This window comes from Leiobunum rupestre, chromosome 1 (genome assembly GCF_980474605.1).
Source record: "Leiobunum rupestre chromosome 1, qqLeiRupe1.1.hap1, whole genome shotgun sequence".
Classification (NCBI taxonomy): domain Eukaryota; kingdom Metazoa; phylum Arthropoda; class Arachnida; order Opiliones; family Sclerosomatidae; genus Leiobunum; species Leiobunum rupestre.
In genome coordinates, this window is record NC_143384.1 from 81,848,549 (window position 1) to 81,869,037 (window position 20,489).

A 20,489-nucleotide genomic window follows, 5' to 3' on the forward strand; every position below is an offset into this window, starting at 1 on the left:
TGTTAAGATTTAAAATGTATAGTCCTAATTGCATTTGAGCGTAATATCCTCTGCAGTCATTAGAAGGAAGATAAATTCCCTTTTCTCCAGATTTCAGAAAGTTCAGTTTGTTTTGCATAACAGCATCTTCAATTGTAAATTTTTTAGCAACAAAAGGACATTTAATTTCTAAAAGTTTAGTTTCGCCATTCTCTACATATAGTCCATCTGGGCTGAAAGCTAAATATGGATTTTTAATACTAACTATCAAACCACATTCAAGCACTTTAACTTTCTTGATCCATGAAAATTTAGCACGAGCAACTTTCTCCATCTTATTACCATAAACCACCGAAGGAACTGTTAGTTCTCTCTTAGATTCATGTGTTTCTAGAAGTTTAACCACAGTGTTTTGTTTATTTTTGGATGACAGAATTTTTTTAACTGTAGTGCCAGTTAGCGTCAACTTTCTCTCCTGTTTCCAGTTATTTGATTTTTGTTGTAAATTTGCTATTAATTTTGCTCTTTCTAAATTAACCTCCACAAAATTCTTAAAAAAATTGCCTTCTTCGCTAGTCATATTAGTCACAGACTGGTTCTCATCTTGTATTGTAAGAGATTCTTGCAAGAGGCGGTTTATAAAATCATCTTTTTCTAAATCGGAGGGATCATCAATTTGTCGGCGCTTAGAAGGGTTGTCTACCATTATATCATCGGTCCCTTCCAAATTCGTATTATTTTCAGGTTTATCATTCCAATTTACATGTTCTTTTAAGCTTGAAGGTAGATGTCTGGCGCACATTGGTTCATATGGAAGAGAAGAGAGTATTCGTTCCTCACATTTTTCTAAACTTTTGAGGCAAAAAATTGGTTTGTTGACTTTCCTAACGCAGTCTAAATCTCTAATTTTCTTTGCTTGATAATGATCTTGAACAGTTTTTTTCATTTTACCCCACTTCTGAGGCTTTGATGTGCATGAGAGCTTTTCAGAAATCTGTGTTAACTGACCATTAGAATTTATAAAGAATAAACCAGCTACTGCGTGTTTGCAAAATCCAGAGTTTCTAGTAAAATAAGAAAATATGATACAATTCTAAATTAAAAATTAACAAGATTAAAATTTACCCGCTTTTGCACGAACAATGAACACTTTCAATCACGTGTTTTCCATCACTGACTGTAAATTTAAACTTTAAGGAATGAGGTTCCCCTGATGGTGCACTAGTTTGTATCACAAATCCTTCTATTATTATTAGATCCAAACCTTTTTCATCAGTAAGATAGAAATTTAGAGATCCTTTTGAGCTTTCTTTAAACAACCTTTCGCCTTCCTCTAGAGCTCTTGGCTTATCTCCAATATATTTGAAAATTTCCAGCATTGAAAGATTTACTATTAAGAATAGTTTATTTTAATGATTAGAAAGTAATAATCAAATGTATACATACCTTTTATAGTAGTCATGTTTCATATTAAAACACCAGTAAAATCTAAAGATATGCCTACATTTACACGTACCCGCGAAATAAACAATCAACCATTTGTAGTTCCGTTAAGCGTGAATTGGTGGCGCCACTGTAGTATTCGCTAGCGAATAAATCGCTCTCTTGAAAATCTAGCCAGTGACGTCACTGGTCAGATGCCTCGCTACCTCTCTCTCGGCGTTTCGACTTTCTCTCCAAAAACGAGTATCAGAGATGCTCCCCCGTTGGATTTCACTAGCGTCGAAATCAAAACAAGAATGGCTCGTTGTAAATTTGACAATAACTTAAATTATAGTAATCTTTAGCGATATATTTTATATGGGATATATAATTTGAGTTAAAGTCCACTAATTAGGGTATAAGCTGATAAATTAAAATAACTATAAATGGTTCTCTGACGACATTATGGTTTCGCTATTTTGATTTTAGTTTCCTTTGCCATTAATAGATGGCACCACACTCTCCAGTAAAGTAATTTTTTTACGAAAAGTCGGATAGATTCATTGTCATCTCTAATAACAATTAAGGGTCATATCATAATGCAGGTGGCAATGATAGAGCCGGCAGTTTCTTACAGTCTCTGACTAGAAAATTGTAAAACAATTAAAGACTAGAACACGTTTTTAACCAAGGCTTACGTCGTTAGTGACGCAGCCCCTATGTTTTGTTCACGGCCAACCCTGATCGCGGTAACATTTTAACAAGTTAGCTAAGACGAAATCATTTACGCTATCGCCTAAACAGAGCCACTGCAAAGGTCGAAATTGTAAAATGAAGAGAGGGATAATTACCAAAGGCCGTGGTCAAATATCCATTTCTAGGAGAACTTTTGAAAATTCTGTGGACATTTTGCGTCAGGGACTCTATCAGTAAAAAAGTAATCAAAGTTCTGGGCTCTTTTGGGCCTAATACGTACATTTTAAGTGCACCTACAAACATTTTGAGTTGTTTTTCCCACTTGGAAAGGTCCCAACTCCATTTATGTCCCGCCCTTTGGATCAAAATATAGCTTAAAGCAACTGTAGACTCTATCATTGCCACCTGTATTATGAAAAGGCCGCTGTTATTAGAGATGGCCATGAATCTATCCGATTCTTTGAAAACAAAACGACTTTAGTGGAAAGCTTGGTTCCATCTATTAATGGCAAAGGAAGTTAAATTCAAAATAGCCCAATGATAACCTCGTCAGAGAGCCTTTGCAGAGTATTATATTTAGACAACTTTGACTTTATTTAGTGAGCTTTAACGTAAACTATATATCCAATGTAAAAAATATTGTTTAAAATTACCGTAAATTATGTCATTGATCAATTTACAAACGATCCAATCAACGCGAGGGGTACCTTAACATAAATACTTCTATCTCTGTCAAAGATTCCATGAACTCTTGATCCCAAAATTGTGTCGTGACATTTGGAAAATTGTGAAATGATATTTCATTATTTTACCCTGGAATCTTTTCAAAGGACGATACGAGCATACGACAATATTTTCCCACATCTACCCTTAAAAGACCACTGAATCGTTTGAATTTCGTAAATAGGGCTTGAAAAGAAGCAAATTATGATTATTGCGGTTTTCTATCATAAGGTTCAGAAATGGATGGGCTACCAAAAATTCGGACAGAATTTTTCAAATGATTCTGCGGCTCTTTAACGTTCGCCATTTTAAATCATCGAAATACGCGGGAGAACCAAGCTGCAGGGGTAGATCTCTATTGGTTATCCTTGGAGTGCAGTAGAAGTGAGCTATGCACAAGGCTAGACCCACCTGTGTCTAGTATTTTATACCTTTATGGGAAGCTTTGAAAATATGTTTTGCATGTTGGTTTAAAGCATAGTTTCGTTCACCAGTTGTAAAACCTTATTGCATTTTAGCAGAACGCCGTGAGTTAACTTTCATTATTAAGTTTCTTAAATTTCAAGCGTTTTTAAATGTGGGCCAATCAGTGTGTCCGGCAATATCTCGAAATACGCCCCTTGCCTCGTTACCAAAATAAGCAGGCCGTTAGCTTTGTTTTGCAGTTACGATAGGTGTCTATAGAGTCTTTTAGGGGCCCAAATTTACAAATGCGACATGAACTTGAAAAAGTTTGTATTTGTTGCTAAATGAAAACAAGCATGTTAATTAACATAGAAAAATCAAGAATTTTGGTCCAATTTTGACTCGTCCTTTTAATTCGTAGAATTTTTATCGCAAACTTGTTGCTCCATAATAATATATACCCTAACAATTTTCCCTAGTTAATGTTCGTAACTTGTGGGATTTTGGTTAAACCAAATTTAAATTATCTTCTAGGCATTTGATTAGTTCAAACGAAAATGCTTTAATTATCACGGCTAACTTGAAAGACCCTAGCCCTAAATATTGGCCTACCCACTATAAAAATATAATTAAATGGATTTAAGTTAGAATTCTGGTTTCTGCACCTACCTCTCTCATAGCACAGATTCGTCGTTAGGATTTTCATTTTGGGGGTCCTATTTGGCTCTAAATAATATTGTGTTTTATTTTTGTATTATTGTTTTGTCCGAGTGAGCGAAACAATTTAAAAACCGTGAATAGAGGTTCCATTTTAACCCTTATTGAGGAGTGAGAGCCTGACCGACGACTAGGATTATTTTTAAATAGGATTTATAAATCAAACGTAGATGACAGTGAAAAGGTAAAATAGGGAGCTAACAGTTCTACGTCACACGACGTCAACCACGCTCTTTCTTATTGAAAAAACTCTACCCAACATTGCGGTCACAGCCAAAGCTTCGGAGTGTTAGTTCCATAGCCAGATTATTCCTGGCGGTCACTCATGCGCAAAAGACCGACGGGGCGCGTGGCAAAAATCCCACAATGCGGGAACCAAATTTTGCTTCAGGGTCCCCCTTTACATCGGGGTATACACATTCTTGGTTCAATGCCTAAGATTATTAACCCCTGCCCTGCTCAGCCCCCCATCCGCTCGAGTTACAAACTTCGTGGAACATTTGGACAGCACCTCCCCGCGCACTAGGTTATTTATAATAATAATAATCAGCTAGGCTAATACCCAAGACCAGTGTTGGGCATTTTCGTTTTATTGAGCGGTAAAATTTTCGCTCCTCTCTTTTCGCTCTTTTTTGAGCGGTAAATTTTCGCTCCTCTCTTTCCGCTCTTTTTTGAGCGGTACAATTTTCGCTCCTCTCTTTCCGCTCTATTTTGAGGGGTAAAATTTTCGCTCCTCTCTTTCCGCTCTTTTTTGAGGGGTAAAAATTTCGCTCCTCTCTTTCCGCTCTTGTTTGAGCGGTATAATTTTCGCTCCTCTCTTTCAGCTCTTTTTTGAGCGGTAAAATTTTCGCTAATCTCATTTTTGTTTTGCGCTCTTTTGAAAAGATATTTTACCGCTCATTTTCGCTAATCTCATTTTTGTTTTGCGCTCTTTTGAAAAGATATTTTACCGCTCATTTTCGCTAATCTCATTTTTGTTTTGCGCTCTTTTGAAAAGATATTTTACCGCTCATTTTCGCTAATCTCATTTTTGTTTTGCGCTCTTTTGAAAAGATATTTTACCGCTCATTTTCGCTCATAATAACAAATCCGCTCACAATGAGATGAGCGGTGCCCAACACTGCCCAAGGCACTACCTTAGGCCTAAGTCATCAAGCGACTTTTGAAGCCTTTTATAGTGTTATGGCCAACTGGATAAGCGGCTGTATACTTGAAAGATAAAACTCTGTTGTTCTCGACTTTTAGCGTTTCTTTCATACTTTCGCCTGAAGGGAAGTATTATAGACCTGCTTTTTAAAAGATAAATTGTTGAAAATTGTTCAATCGATTATTCAGCTTACTGAGAATACCAATAGACAAAAGTGACATAATTACCAAAAGTGTGACAATCCCTATACTTTCGTATGCTAAAGGTTTAATGAATGTTCGACTCGAGATCGACCACATAAAATACTATTTATTGTCGCCTTTCCGGATCTTTTTTTAGTCAATGGTATTATATTGTAGGTAGATGGCGATAGCATCTCCACAGAACGACGAAAAATCAAATAATACACCCACTTTGACCAGTGCTACTTAGTTCCTCCGTTCCTCACTACGAGGCATTATTTGTTGGTCTTTAACTGCCCCCCCCCCCCCCAAGGCATACTTTCCCTTCTCCCATCCCAACTTGTATTTCGCTCATAACATTCATTATGAAGTAGGTCCGATTGACACACTTTTGGTAATTATGTCACTTTTGCAATAGAGCATTTCTAGTTTTACAGATGGAGTTGGGCCATATTCTGGACGGAGTTGTGGTCGTCGGTTCAGTGTTGATCTGCTTGTTGATCAGCGTCGTAGTCAACAGGGGAGCGAAGAAAACAGTGGACGGTTTCCTTCTGGGTGACCGCCAGATGTCAGTGATCCCGGTGGCGTTTTCCGCTTTCGCAACCATCATTTCGGCGAACAATATAACTACCTTGGTGGGGGAGAGCTTCGCCAACGGATTCCAGTTTTTCATCATGTTGTACACATTCTTCCTGGTTCAGATCCCGATTGCGTTCCTCATCATACCAGTCTTCCACAACATGAAATATCTCAGCGTTTACGAGGTAAAATATAAATGGCTCGTGGGGCTGGTCACAAAAATCACTGGTACCCAATTTTTGGCTGTAAATGATATTATTTATAACGGAAGCGGTAATAATCAGCTATAGGCTAATACCCAAGGCACCAATTTAGGCCTAAGTCATCAAGCGACTTTTGAATCCATTAATTCAGGTGGACGGACTACAATGCGTAGGAGGGTGGTGGCAAGCCCTTCATGCCACGCGAGCTAACAGCTCCCTACACTAACTATATAGTACCGTTAACCTCTAAAAGTTTTTATGGAAGGGGAAACCGAAGAGCTCGGGAAAAAAACTCCTTAAACCAGTGGGGAGAGAACCCGCAAACTCAACGCAGAAGGAGTTGTTCCGAGTTTTCACCCAGTGCCACAAGTTGAGATCGAACCCGTCTAAATTTGCTGCGAGGCGAAAGCGCTAATCACTCCGCCACCCCACCAATTGAAGCGGTGTCAAATAGGGTAACGTTCGTAGTCAACATTAACTGATAGGAATAAAATGTGGGAAGTATCTAGAACTGCCGGTGTTATATACTGAAATGGAGTTAAGTATTCTAGCCCGTAGAACAGTGGCGTAAACAAGGGGGGTCCGGGTACAGAGCACCCCTTGGGCCTACCTTTGATTGTACTAAATTTCCACCCTCTTCTCGACTTCATCTTGACATTCTCTTACTTCTATTAATTAAATAATGACGCAAATTACTAATTAACTAATTACGTGAAATACTAATTACGCAAATTACTAATTAACTACTTACGCAAATTACCAATTAACTACTTACGCAAATTACCAATTAACTACTTACGCAAATTACCAATTAACTACTTACGCAAATTACTAACTAATTAACTAATTCAACAAGTTAATATTTAATAATTTACTTTTTAAGCAAATTAATAATAAATTAATTAAAAAACTTTTTATTTATAAATGAATTTAAATTAACAATTAAGGAAATTACAATTTTTATTATTAAATTAAATTAAATTAAATTAAATTAAATTAATAATTAAGGAAATTGCAGTTTTTATTTATAAATTAAATTAAATTAAATTAAATTAAATTAAATTAATAATTAAGGAAATTACAGTTTTTATTTAAAAATTAAATTAAATTAACTTAAATTAATAATTAAGGAAATTACAGTTTTTATTGAAAAATTAAATTAAATTAAATTAAATTAAATTAAATTAAATTAAATTAAATTAAATTAATAATTAAGGAAATTGCAGTTTTTATTTATAAATTAAATTAAATTAAATTAAATTAAATTAAATTAAATTAAATTAAATTAAATTAAATTAATAATTAATGAAATCACAGTTTTTATTTATAAATTAAATTAAATTAAATTAATAATTAAGGAAATCACAGTTTTTATTTATAAATTAAATTAAATGAAATTAAATGAAATTAAATGAAATTAAATGAAATTAAATTAAACTAAGGTAAATTAAATTAAATTAAATTAAATTAAATTAAATTAATAATTAAGGAAATAACAATTTTTATTTCTAAATTAAATTCAATTAATAATTAAGGAAATCACAATTTTTGTTTATAAATTAAATAAATAATTTACTAATCAAAAATTCCCAATTTATTATTGAAAGTAATTGAAATTTTACAATAAAGTAGCAAATTACGAAATACCGAAATAAACAAATAACCAATTTCTTATACGCGCAAATCATGTTTAAAATAGCAAATTCATTAAATTAACATTTTGCTAATTAAAAATGGACTTAAAAAATTAATTATTTACGATTTTTTTAAAATTATTATAGACTAAATTTTGTCAATTATTATAAATTAATTTTAGTATATTCTTATAAAACTAATTTTTGTAAATTATTATTTAACTAATTTTAGTAAATTCTTGTAAAAGTAATTTTTTTAAATTATTATAAAACTAATTTTTGGAAAAATCCTTAAAACTAAATTTTGGAAAATACTTTAAAAACAGATTTTTGAAAAATTCTTTAAAACTATTGTTTGCAAATTTCTATAAAACTAAGTTTTGGAAATTCAATTTATATCTTTCGAAATTAATAAGTGAAGTTCGTTTCGCAAATAGCAATATCAAAATTTCTATATTTCTAATATTGGAAATGAAGTAAAATATTGTTTATGTATTTTATAAAATCTATAAACCTGATTTCTGAGAAACTGTCTCAAAGAAACAGATTAAAAAGGTTGTAAAAACTTCAGTTTAAAAAAACCGTCTTGCCTACATCTATAAACCGATTGCATTCATTTGAAACTAACAAAGATGAGTACAGCATTTGGTCTTAAAGCAACTGTCGGCTCTATCATTGCCACCTGTATTATGATAAGGCCTTTGTTATTAGAGATGGCAATGAATCTATCCGATTCTTAGAAAAAAAAAACGACTTTACTGGAGAGCATGGTGTCATCTATTAATGGCAAAGGAAGCTCATATTAAAAATAGCGAAACAATAACGTCACCAGTGGATTTTTAATCTAAAATATATATCCCCTATAAACTATATTGTTAAAAATTACTTTAATTTAAGTTATTGTGAAATTTACCAACGAGCCAATCAACGCGAAGGGTACTTTTACGTCCCGAATTTTGGGTCAAAATGTAGCTGTAAAATCTTGTTTCGATTATGACGCTAGCGACATCTGTTGCAATAAGAGCTACTTCACGTCGAGCCGACACTTGCTTTAAAGTTTTATAATTTTTCTATTTTCAGTATATTGAGAAGCGATTCGACAGAACCACGAGGGTTTTCTTCTCCGTGGTTTATCTTATCGTTAACGTGAGTATTTCCACGCTATACATGATTGGTAATCTGCTAGCCAGGTGCCTGAACATTAGGCTACCAACTCCAGGGACCAAGAGTCAATGAATCCGAATGATGCTAGCTGCTTGCACCCTTTCCGTTTACAAAAAAATCTTCTTAAAAATTAATTTATTTCTTCCAAATCAACGAAAAAATATTTGTAGATAAGTGGCGTCACGGTTTTCACGTCGGGAAAATTGTGATTTTCAAAAGTATATCGATTGAAAAATTTGAGACGACCGCTAAAGCCCATAGTCGAAGTTGGAAGTGCTGTTTCACGGCCTACTTCGATCACGCGTACCGCGCTTTAGTGGCCCCGTCAATCGCCTCGCATCTAATGTTAATTTGCGTGTATGAATAATCCCGATATAGTACGGTAAAATTAAATTCAAAATGAGGTGTTCTGGGAAATAATTTGGGACAAGCGTTTTACGTTTTTAAGCTAAATACGAAGAGATATCGCGTTAACTCACTGGACAATAGTTGTAGCCCTTGAAATTCTCAATCGAATGATATACTTACATTGAGATATTCACTAGCGCCATCTAGCGGGCATAGATGGAACGTTTATAAATTTCGATATTCCAATCACGATACGAATTTTTTTCTTTGTAATTTAAAAAAAACATATTGTATTTAAAAAATGACTTCGGAGGGGGTTACAACGCTCATAAATACAGAAATTTGACACTAAAAGTTCTTAAGGTGATAAAAATTTTACGCGTCGCTTTATAGGAAACCTTTTGACATGTAATCGCTAATTTGTTGGAAAATAAAGGTAATAATTTTTAGAGAATGAACCTTGGGAACGCTATTAGTGGTAGTGTCCAGGGGTGGAAGTTAACTAGTCGCTCTTCCGAAAGCCTTGGTAGTATATTAGATGGCTAATAAAGTATTGGTTTTAGTCATGTGTTTCCCCTTCAATAATAGACTGATCTCGCCAACGAAATTTTCTATAATTTCGAGACCTTTTTCAAACTTTAGTTCCTCTCGGTCTTGCGCGCTTTGGCTAAAAGTAAATGAGCTAGTGCTGAATGATATAAATCGGAATTGTACTTTTATAAAATAATATAAACGGCTTATAAAGGATAATAAAATTTTAGTCCATACGAATTTTCGGTATGGAAGTGTGTTTGATTTGAGACGAGCCGTTAGAAAATAGAACTGTTACGAAGTTGAAGAAAAGAGGAATCGATGGGCATATAAAAGCTAGTAACGAACGTTTGGATAATAAGCACGAACACTTTGAGAAACTCGACAGTATAACGTTCCATAAAGATTGTCGATTGAACTATATTAGAAGATCTAGTATTAAAAAAAACTTAGAAACGAAGGATGCAGTTGCTTCTAGTAGTTCAACACCATCAGAAACCAGAGTAAATACACCCACTTTCAATTTTAAGAGCGATTGTATTTTTTTCTGGAGAAATATGTGAGACATCGAACAAGAATAAAAAGAAAAAGAAAAGACGTCGAGGAAGAAGCGGTATACTTTGTTTTAAGGGCTCACTAGAAAAGATTGTCCATAATAAATGACACGAAGAAAGAATGTTAGACGAAAAGAAGAGAGATTGAGGATAGTCGAAACTGCGGCTAAAATATTAAGAGAGGATATTAGACTAATGGCAGGTGACTTCGATTGTTACCCTTCGACTGAGAATATTCAAAGTGAAGGTGAACAAGATTTACCTGTAACATTAAAATCATTTTTAAATAATTTGCTGGGGACTGATAAGATCGATTTAAATGGAGAAATTAAAAACCTTTCCTCAGCGAATTCCATTATGTCATTGGTACGACCAAGGTCATTTATTTCACCAATATTTTACGCACTAGCCCTACAGTTGCATCGAAAATACGTATCTAATATTTTGTTGGACACTCTCTCTAAACTGGGATTGTGTTGTTCTTACAACGAATCCGTTAGATTCGAGTCGGCAACGGTTTTGAATTCCGAGATTAATTATGAAAGTGAAGCATTTGCTCAGTTCGTGTTCGACAACGCTGATTATAACATACGAACTCTAGATGGTTACAACACTTTCCATTCCATGGAGGGTGTTTGTTGCGTGAGCCCAAAAGGTTTTGTAAAGATAGCTTCCAATATTCCAAGACCTTAAACCAACATTAAAGCTTAATATCGGAGAATTTCGAAGTATTCCTGCGCTTCAATACACTACACCGCGCACTAATGGTTTATCTAAACTGAAGGTCAAAAGGTTCCCCGCCGAAACTTACGAAATGTCGTTAACGCTAAAGAAAATAAACCATCTTAACACACTTTGGCTTGTTGGAGATTTCATAGAGAACAATTCGAATCCTTCGTGGAGTGGGTATATGGCAGAAACGAATATACCGTCACAATACTATAAGACGTCAGTTATACCTGTACCCATCATAAATTTAGACACAGGAAATTTGGGTACACTTTTTACCGCTCTCATGTACGCCAAACAGAGTTGCGAAAAATTCTTCAAAATCATTGTCTCGTGACTTTCGACTAGCCACTGTTTTATAAAGCAGCGACAATGGTAGTTCGAATTTGGAGGTTTTCACACATTAATGCCTTTCATTCGCTCGTTATCGGGATGTGATACTACTTCGGCTTTCTTTAAGAAAGGCAAATCAACAACCCTGAAGTTCTTTAAAAACAACAACGAGTTAGTTACGGAAGCGTTAGTGTTTAACGGCGCAGATGCCGATGTTGAAAAACTGCACTAAGTTGGTGAGAAAATCATTTTACGGTGGTACGGAGCGCAAAAACGTACGGAATCCTTAAAACAACAGCGTAACTTCATGTACAACCGTATTGTTTCAAAGCACTAGCTCAAGATCACGTTTTATCTAGCTACGGCTGCTACGCTACCGCCAACCTCTGAAGCAGCGAAACATTATATTAATTGTGTTTATTACCAAACCCAAGAATGGATTGGAAATAAACTCAATCCAGAGAATTGGGGCTGGAAAAAAGTTAGTCAGATTTTAGAAGCCAGTTTATTACTCGAAGATCTATTTGATCCGAGTTTCGCGTTACTCGAAGACCTATCGGTACGAGTTATTAGTAAGTTTTTAATTTTCTTCAAATTTGTTTAGGATTTAGCTATATTATCCCTTTTAATTATGGACTTATCTACCTTTTCGCGTATTTTATCATCCTTCTCACAGTCCATAGGTGGTTTCTTCTAACTTAGATTTTAGAAGCAATTCGTTGTGATAAACTGCCAGCCCCGCAAAGAATTCTAAATTTGATATTTTGTGGATGTAAATCCAATAATAGGGACTTGGCAGTGCTACGTCACAGTTTTTTTCAATAGTTTTTATCGTGGGGAGAAAAATATGACCACAATGGCGGCCATGGCCAAAGCTACTTAGTGCCAAGTCTCTATTGCGGAAAAGCGTGCTCCTGTAGAAAATATGGAATGAACTGCTCGGCTATGTGCGGGCAATGTAATGGAACCTCTTGTCAAAACGCTTTTTAAAGAGTGCCTTAGATTTGGATGACCCCTAAACCACCCATGTAACATTTTTTTTTAAATATACATTTGTAACTCAAATATTAAAAACTTAACATAGCTTACATAACCATAAACTGTCGTCGAATATATTGCATGAATATCATATTATTCAATTTAATATAGGTATTGCCAAATGTAGAGAAAGAAAACCCGAGAAGCGTTTTTTGTAGTCAATAAAATCCCCACCCCATCTATGCCCGCTAGATGGCGCTAAGGAATATCTAAAAAATAGCCAAAATGGCGGGTGTTTTTAGACATGTTCCGCTCCGCGAATTTTTTAGAACTTTTTGTCCTTACTCAGGACATCCATCTGAACACATTTCCGTTGAGAAACGCTTGTCCCAAAAATTTCCCGTACTAATAGGGGCGCTACATACGACCAAAAACCTACTATCGCCAAAGGCGGGGAATACAAGCGAAATCGCGAAAAAATGTTTTTTCTTCGGTTTTCCACTTTCTTTTTTAGAAAAAACAAGGTATAGTAACTTAAACTATCTTTTCGCAATAAATTTATGAATAATTCATAGTTTAAAAAAATATTACCTGATAAAACTTAAATGAAGAAAAAGAGACGCGTTTTTTACGCGAAGGCGCCATATTAGAACACATAGTAATGAGCAATTCTTGTGATATGTAAATATTCAATTTCTGTGTTTTCTCACAGACTATTTTATGTATTTTTTACCTGCTGTGCTCCGCGAGGAGTCGCCCTGATACAAAAGGGTGTATATACGGCAAAAAATAAAACATTTAAACCTTTAGTTTTGAAGGCTGTAGAGGTGTTTAGATTGTTTTGATGCGAAAATAATGTATCTCTTAAACTTTATAAATCTTTAATAATAACAAATCTTTATTAATAGTATATATATAGCAAATTCACGAGTTTATAACCGTTCTTAGGTAGTATTTTCTGTAAATCTAATTAGTTTTAATAGTAAGAATCTTAAAACTAATATAATTGAAGATAAAAGATGCGTAAGTACATCTTTGGAACTAAATAGGTAAAAGATAGAAATATTCATCGCAATGCCTTCGTGTTGCGTACCATATTGTACATCAAACCTTGTTAATAGAAAAGACCTACATTTTTACGAGTTTACTGGCGAAGAAAGCCTTAGAAGTTTATAGTTAAAAACATAAGTCGGGATGATTTTGTACCAAAAGATACACAGATGGTCTGCAGCCTGCATTTCAAGGAGGATGATTTTTGTTCAGGTTTATACCTTTATTATGGAAAACATTTTCGCTCAGATAAAATTACAAACCGGCCCTTACTAAATATACAATATTATTCTAGGTTTAAAAAGACGACAGCTTAAAACTTGTTGAAACCTAAAATTATAATTTAATGCGCTTATAATATATTTTAACTTAATATTATTTAATTAAAAATGTTAAAATAATACATTTACCCTGAAGTTACAATGAATCTTCTTTTCACTTTTTGTTTTATTTATTTATTTACATGTGTTTCAAGTATTTCGCAATAATACTATGTTGCTGGCAGCATCTAGAGGAAGTTCTTGGTTTCTGTTTAACTTTTTATAATTTATAAACACCGTTAAAAATTATAATCTTTAAAAAATATTATACTATTATTTAAATATTAACCTACATTCGGCTCAATTCAATTTTTTTTAAATTCATTTTTTTAAAAAGATGTTTTTAGTTGATTTTTCCTATCTGACTAACGTTAAAATTTGGTCATAGTGGAGCCCTGGCGGGAAAATATATACACGTTAAATTCAGGCGATTGGCGGGGCCACTAAAGCGCGGTATACGCGATCGAAGTTGGCCGTGGCTGTTTAAAACGACAATTCAAGAAAATTCCTACAAGGCCTTGAAAATGGCGATGAGCGAAAGGCCTTATCCGTTCGTGTACCACTCGCCCAGCTCAATCGAAGAAGAAAAACCAAAATTTAATCGTTTTAAAAACAACAGAACTTTTTAAAATGTTTTCTACTATTCTAATATTAATATAAAATGTTATTATGAATTTACTGTCATTGTGTTTCAGCTTGTTCTTAACTCGGTATTTCTTTACGTTCCCGCCATCACGATGACTACAGTAACCGGAATTTCTTACTGGATTACTCTAACATTATCTGGATTCGTCTGTTCGCTGTACTGCGTCATTGTAAGTAACTAAAAGTTACATAATTACCAAAAGTGTGACAATGCCTGTACTTTCGTATGCTAAAGGTTTAATGAATGTTCGACTCGAGATCGACCACATAAAAGACTATTTATTGTCGCCTTTCTGGATCTATGGTATTATAGCGTAGGTAAATGGGGATAGCATCTCCACAGAACGACGAAAAATAAAAAAAAACACCAACTTTGACCAGTGCTACTTAGTTCCTCCGTTCCTCACTACGAGGCGTTATTTGTTGGTTTTAACTTCCTTCCCTCCCCAAGGCATACTTTCCCTTCTCCCCTCCCAACTTGTATTTCGCTCGTAACATTCATTATGAAATAGGTCCGATTGACAAACTTTTGGTAATTATGTCACTTTTGAAGTAACTCTGTTTTAAAAATTTGCTGTTATATTAAGATAAACATTATATGATATATATATATATTAAATCAAGAATGCATTTATTTATACTCAGGGAGAATGAATATGTACATTATCGACAGTGCACTACAACTTTCTTGTTGGAATGTTTTGTCTAGCACCTTCCAGCCAAAAAATATACTTTTCAAAAACGTGAAAAAGTAAAAATTTTTCAAAAAAAGTTAATTTTAAGCGTACCCATATGAAGAATGTATTTATTTATACTCAGGGAGAATGAATATGTCGAGGCTATCGACGGACACGTTGAGGCCCTAACCCCATCACGCTGAGGAGGGGGGGGGGGGAGGAGGCGGTCTTATTTTTTGCATCCTCGCAGCAGCGTTAATCGCGTCGAAAAACGTAATTTTTAAGAACCAATGAGATTGCAGTATTATTGGATTTCATTAAAGCGGAGGAGCATACCGGGGGCCCCAACGTTTGGAATTGGAGAAACGCTAAAAATAATATCGACATATTCATTCTCCCTGAGTATAAATAAATACATTCTTGATTAAATATATTAAAGCAACCGTCAGCTCTAACATTGTCACCCGCATTTAGTGCATTATGATAAAGAATTTGTTATATTTTGAGATGGCAATGAATCTATCCGATTCTTCGAAAAAACTACTTTACTGGAGAGCGTGGTGCCATCTATCTATTACTGGCAAAAGGAAGACAAAATTAAAAAAGCGAAACAATAACGTCATCAGAGAGCCATTTATAATTATTTTAATTAGAAAAGTTATACTCTACTTAGTGGACTTTAACCTAAATTATATATTTCTCATATAAAATATATTGTTAGAAATTACTACTTGCAAGTTGCACAGTCCTAGTTTACGCTCTTACGAGAGACAATGAAGGCAAGAATGTAATTATGTATACTTAGGGACGGTGAGTATGTTGAAACGACCTGCGTGCATCATGGTCAAATTTGGCCGCGGCACGAGAATCGAGGAAGGGAAAACGTCACTGGGCAGGGTCACTCAATGGCCAGTCCGCCACTGATTAGTTTTAACTTAATAAGGTTATTCGTGGACATTTTTGTCATGTCACTTGCTTGAGTATATCAATGAAATTACCAAGAAGGTGGATATACAATGTACCAGTCTATTTACCAATCAACCTAGATGCCCTAATGATGATTGTTCATCTACCGAAGATGTAATAAATAAGGATGACTGAATTGATTAATAGCATTTTGTTTGTTTCTCAGAGGACAAGACTAGATTTCATATGATTGAATTGTCACGATATATTTGCAACCTTGCATATACACATTGCCAATTGGTATGCTTCGTCTCCACTAATTCCAGTTATTCAACTCATCCACTGCAGCACATGAAGTCGTTTTAGGGTCGAGGTACGGTCGAAAAGTTGCTTTATAGTCGACGAGCAAATGCCGACCTAAATACGTCCGAACGTTTTTCGACCCTAAAACCGGAAATCCTTTTTTGGGACTATTTATGATCGGTATGCCGACCATTATCCGACTTAAAATAGACCTTACATTTAATTATTGGATTCGACATTAACTTTATGAAACAGCTAGCTAGACCATATGTATTAAGAAAAAGGGGATATTTTAATTATTTTCTGACAATTTGATGATTTTCTGAGATAATTTTTTATTTACTTTTATTTTTTCTTCGAAAACCGAGGCATCTTATAATTAGATCAGTTATGGGTCGGAAATAAGCATTTATATAAAGTCGGCCCGACGTCGTTTCGGAGTCGGTTCTTAGGTCTATTAAAAGGCGGTAAAGAGTCGACGTTTTGTTGTCGGCCGACTCTTTTACCCCTAGGACATTTCGACCCTAAATCCAAAGGTCGGCCGACTTTAGTGTTTAGTACCTTTTGCCGACGTCGGCCCGACTCTAATTTGCTACAGGGGATATGGTCGAGAATGCGAATCTAACAAAACTGCTATACAGGTTTTATTGCTCATCTAATAATAATAATAATCAGCTAGGCTAATACCCAAGGCACCACCTTTGGCCCAAGTCACCGAGCGACTTTTAATGCCTATAAACCGTTGGCCGGGTGACAATGCGGAGGAGGGTGGTGGAAAGCCCTTCATGCGTAGGAGGATGGTGGCAAGCTCTTCATGCAACGCGAGCCAACAACTCCCTACACTTTCTATTACCGTTAACCTCTACAAGGGTGTTGTGACGATTTTATTATTACGTTCGCATTCCCTAGTCGACCTCCACTTATGTAATTTAAGTTAAGCAATTTATGAACGGCCCCATAAGAGTGATTCTGGTAACAGATTACGTTATTTTTGTTTTGGCATTCGTTATGTTGTAGGGTGGTCTGAAAGCGGTGATATGGACGGATGTTTTCCAAAGTGTCCTGATGTTCGTCAGCGTCATAATATTGACCATAATGGCATTCATTGACGTTGGTGGTTTGCAGAAGGCTTTGAGCATCACTTTCAGTGGAAACCTTCACCAGCATTTTACGTAAGTTTCTTTAATAATTTTCTGGTTGAACTTTATTGGCGAAGGGAAATGCCATAATTATTTATTAATACACAACTAATCTGCCCTATATGTGACCTGTCCAATTGATGCTTAGCACTATTGCTTGGTGGTTTGATACTTCTCAGACAGCTTTTATTCCGACGATAAGTGAAATAAGCTCTTAATAATGTATTAAAATATTAGCTTTGACTATAATCATATTTGAAATAAAGGAAACTTTTGTTTACGAAAAACGAGATCTTTAAGAGCGCAAGAACTTAAGATCAAAACTTGAGAAAGAAATCATAATAAAATGGCGTATTAAAAAAACTTGAGCAAAATGGGCAGTTTTCGTGAAATGGACTATTCGATTACTAAAGTTTTTCGTGAACTTAGTTTACTAGTAAAGAACAGATTTGTTCTGAACTTGTCGTGTTTGAATTTAAATAAAATGAATCGCAAAAAAAGTTTTAAATTACTTTAACGATATTATCTTTTGAACCTGTAGGCTAACGGAAGATTTGAACAATAATTATTCAGTGTGGAGTATATTTTTCTTTTCTCTTCATTATTGCTTTTATACGTCCATTGGATCGCAAGCCTGCGCTCAGAGGTTTCTCTGCGTCAAGGATTACAAAACAGCTAGGAAGTAAGTGCAATGTCTATGGGTTCATAGTACTTGTTACCCCAGATGCCCTTTGCAAGGGTCCCCTCCCCGAGATCAAGTACAAAATGTTTAAAACAGGAAGATTTTATGGTCGTGCTCATAACGATTTGGTAAAATCGTCGCTGTCAGTTCCTCCCTTTCCAACGTGTCACTTTACTTTAACTTTCGGGAATATATTTTCAGTGCTTTTATTCTGAGCAACGTGCTCGGTATGGCTTTGACATCAATTGTGTTCTTTACGTCTATTGCAATTTTCGCGGCTGTGACGAATTGCAGTCCCTTGGGACAACCGGGTTCGCCTATTCAACTTCCAGATCAGGTACATACATTAAAATTTATTAAATATTGCATTAAAAATACAAGTATTTCAAATTCTATTTATGTCCTTTCCAAGTGGCTACTGGTCCAAGGTCGAACGTGAATTGGAATTGATTTTAAAATATTGTTTCAGATTTATATTTATGTGGCTGAAAGACTGTTGAGGGGAGTTCCAGGAGCACTTGGCCTGATCTTAGCGGGTCTCATTAGCGCCGCCTTGAGTTCAGTGTCCTCCACCATCAACGCCTTGGCAGCCAATGTTCTCGAAGACTACATCCGACCAGTGGCTCCCAATCTTGTGAAATCCGAAGAGAAACGATTAGTATTGTGCAGAATTTTGAGTAAGATTTCCAATTATTTTCTTCTGGGCTTATTTTAGTGGCTAGTTATACCATAATTGGGTAGTTCTAAACAATTAAATGTTGTGTTATATACCGGGTAATACAGATAAGTATGTAATAATTTTAGGGCATGTTCTTTGGGTCTTAATTTGTCTGCCTTGAATCCAATTTTTCCATTTATTATTAATTGGTTTTTTTAACGGTAAAGCGTTAAACACAATAGCAAGTTTATTATTGAAATATCAGAATTGTGCTAAATCCTATAAGGATTTTATTTATGCCAAGTTCCATTATTTCAAAGATTCGAGTTTAATCAATATTGTGAATCAGGCCACCTGAACTTATGGCTTTAAAAGTCGCTCGATGACTTAGGCCTAAGGTGGTACCTTGGGTATTAGCTAGCTGATTATTAAATTTTGGAAAAAAAGCAACTTGCACGAAGCGAATGCTAATTAAAAGTATTTTTCCTGATGGATGCTGGGATAGTGCGTCTGATTTTGGAAAGTGCACAAGTGTTAAGGAAACGGAATGGTACTTTTACTGTTGAAGACACGGAATGGTACTTGATAGTGTTGAATGCGCGAAATGGTACTTACGAATGCTTACCATTGTTTCCATTTAGTTATCATTGGTTTTTTAATGGTTAAACGATAATGACCATAACTAATGTCATTAATAGACTTGAGTCATAAGTATTACAATGGATAAAGTTTTTTAAGGAATCGACATAAATTTTAATTACTTAGAATTGAAGTTAAAAATTTCGGTTTTATTTAAAACATAACAAAAATTGTTTAAAATGGCCACTTATGAGATGATCTCGTCGAGATCGCCGTACAAAAGACTCTCGAACTCTTTCAAAGATTCCAACTGTGTTGCGGATAGTTTCATAGCCATCAATTATGCCTTGTCGCAGGTCGTCAACTTCCCGAACTTCAGTCTTCTAAACTTATTCTTTCAGATAGCCCCAGAGGAAAAAAACACATGGGTTTAAATCGCGAAATCGTGCTGATCACAAAACTGGTGCACCACTTAAAAGGAAACGTCGCGTCAAGATGAGCACTTACGTCACGATTAAAATGGGGTGGAGCTCCATCGTGTAGAAACCACATGCGCCTTCTCGATTTTAACGGCCCGTTTTCGAGTAGCCCGGGTAATTTATCTGTCAGAAATTGTTAATATGCCTGACCATTTAACCTAGGCAGAAGGAAAAAATGACCAACTAAATAGCAACCAACAATACCATACCAAACATTTAGGCTAAACTGCGCTTGGTGAAATCTAACACTAGTCCCGTGGGGGTTATCTTGACTCCACTGGCGAGTGTTGTGCAAGTTGAGTATACCGTCGTGGGAAAAATTGGCTTCATCGGCTGTTAACAGAATACTCGAGAACTCATGGTCACGACCTTCTTTGTCAACAAACCACTGATAAAAGTCAACTCGCCTAGGATAGTCTGAGTGTTCAGAGCTTGAACCTTTTGAAGGTGAAATTGATGAACCATTCAGAATTTGCCAAACCATAACGTAATTTACACCCAATTTTCTCCCCACTCGCCGGGTACTTGTTCCCGGATCGTTTTCGACAATGGTAAGAACCTAATGTAATTATTGTTTAAATTAAAAGGTTAGACTAATCATATCGAATTATATGTTTTGTCTAAGAAAATTAGGGTAAGTACCTGTTCCTCAAGGTCTTCTGGGTACATTTTGCACTGTCTCACGAGTTGGTTCTGGTTGAATTGGTCCGTATTCTCTCAAGCGTCT

General features: G+C 35.2%; 1 protein-coding gene across 1 annotated transcript in view; it reads left to right on the top strand.

Annotated features, from left to right (window-relative positions):
• The first annotated feature begins 5,636 nt into the window (after positions 1-5,636).
• LOC149967506 (sodium-coupled monocarboxylate transporter 1-like) overlaps positions 5,637-20,489 on the top strand; it is a 30,289-nt gene continuing 15,436 nt past the window's right edge. The window contains exons 1-7 of the mRNA XM_090167623.1: positions 5,637-5,641; positions 5,690-6,035; positions 14,390-14,509; positions 17,243-17,397; positions 17,906-18,046; positions 18,248-18,383; positions 18,516-18,723. Coding sequence (XP_090023749.1) covers positions 5,637-5,641; positions 5,690-6,035; positions 14,390-14,509; positions 17,243-17,397; positions 17,906-18,046; positions 18,248-18,383; positions 18,516-18,723 — 1,111 coding nt within the window. The remainder of the gene's footprint in view (positions 5,642-5,689; positions 6,036-14,389; positions 14,510-17,242; positions 17,398-17,905; positions 18,047-18,247; positions 18,384-18,515; positions 18,724-20,489) is intronic.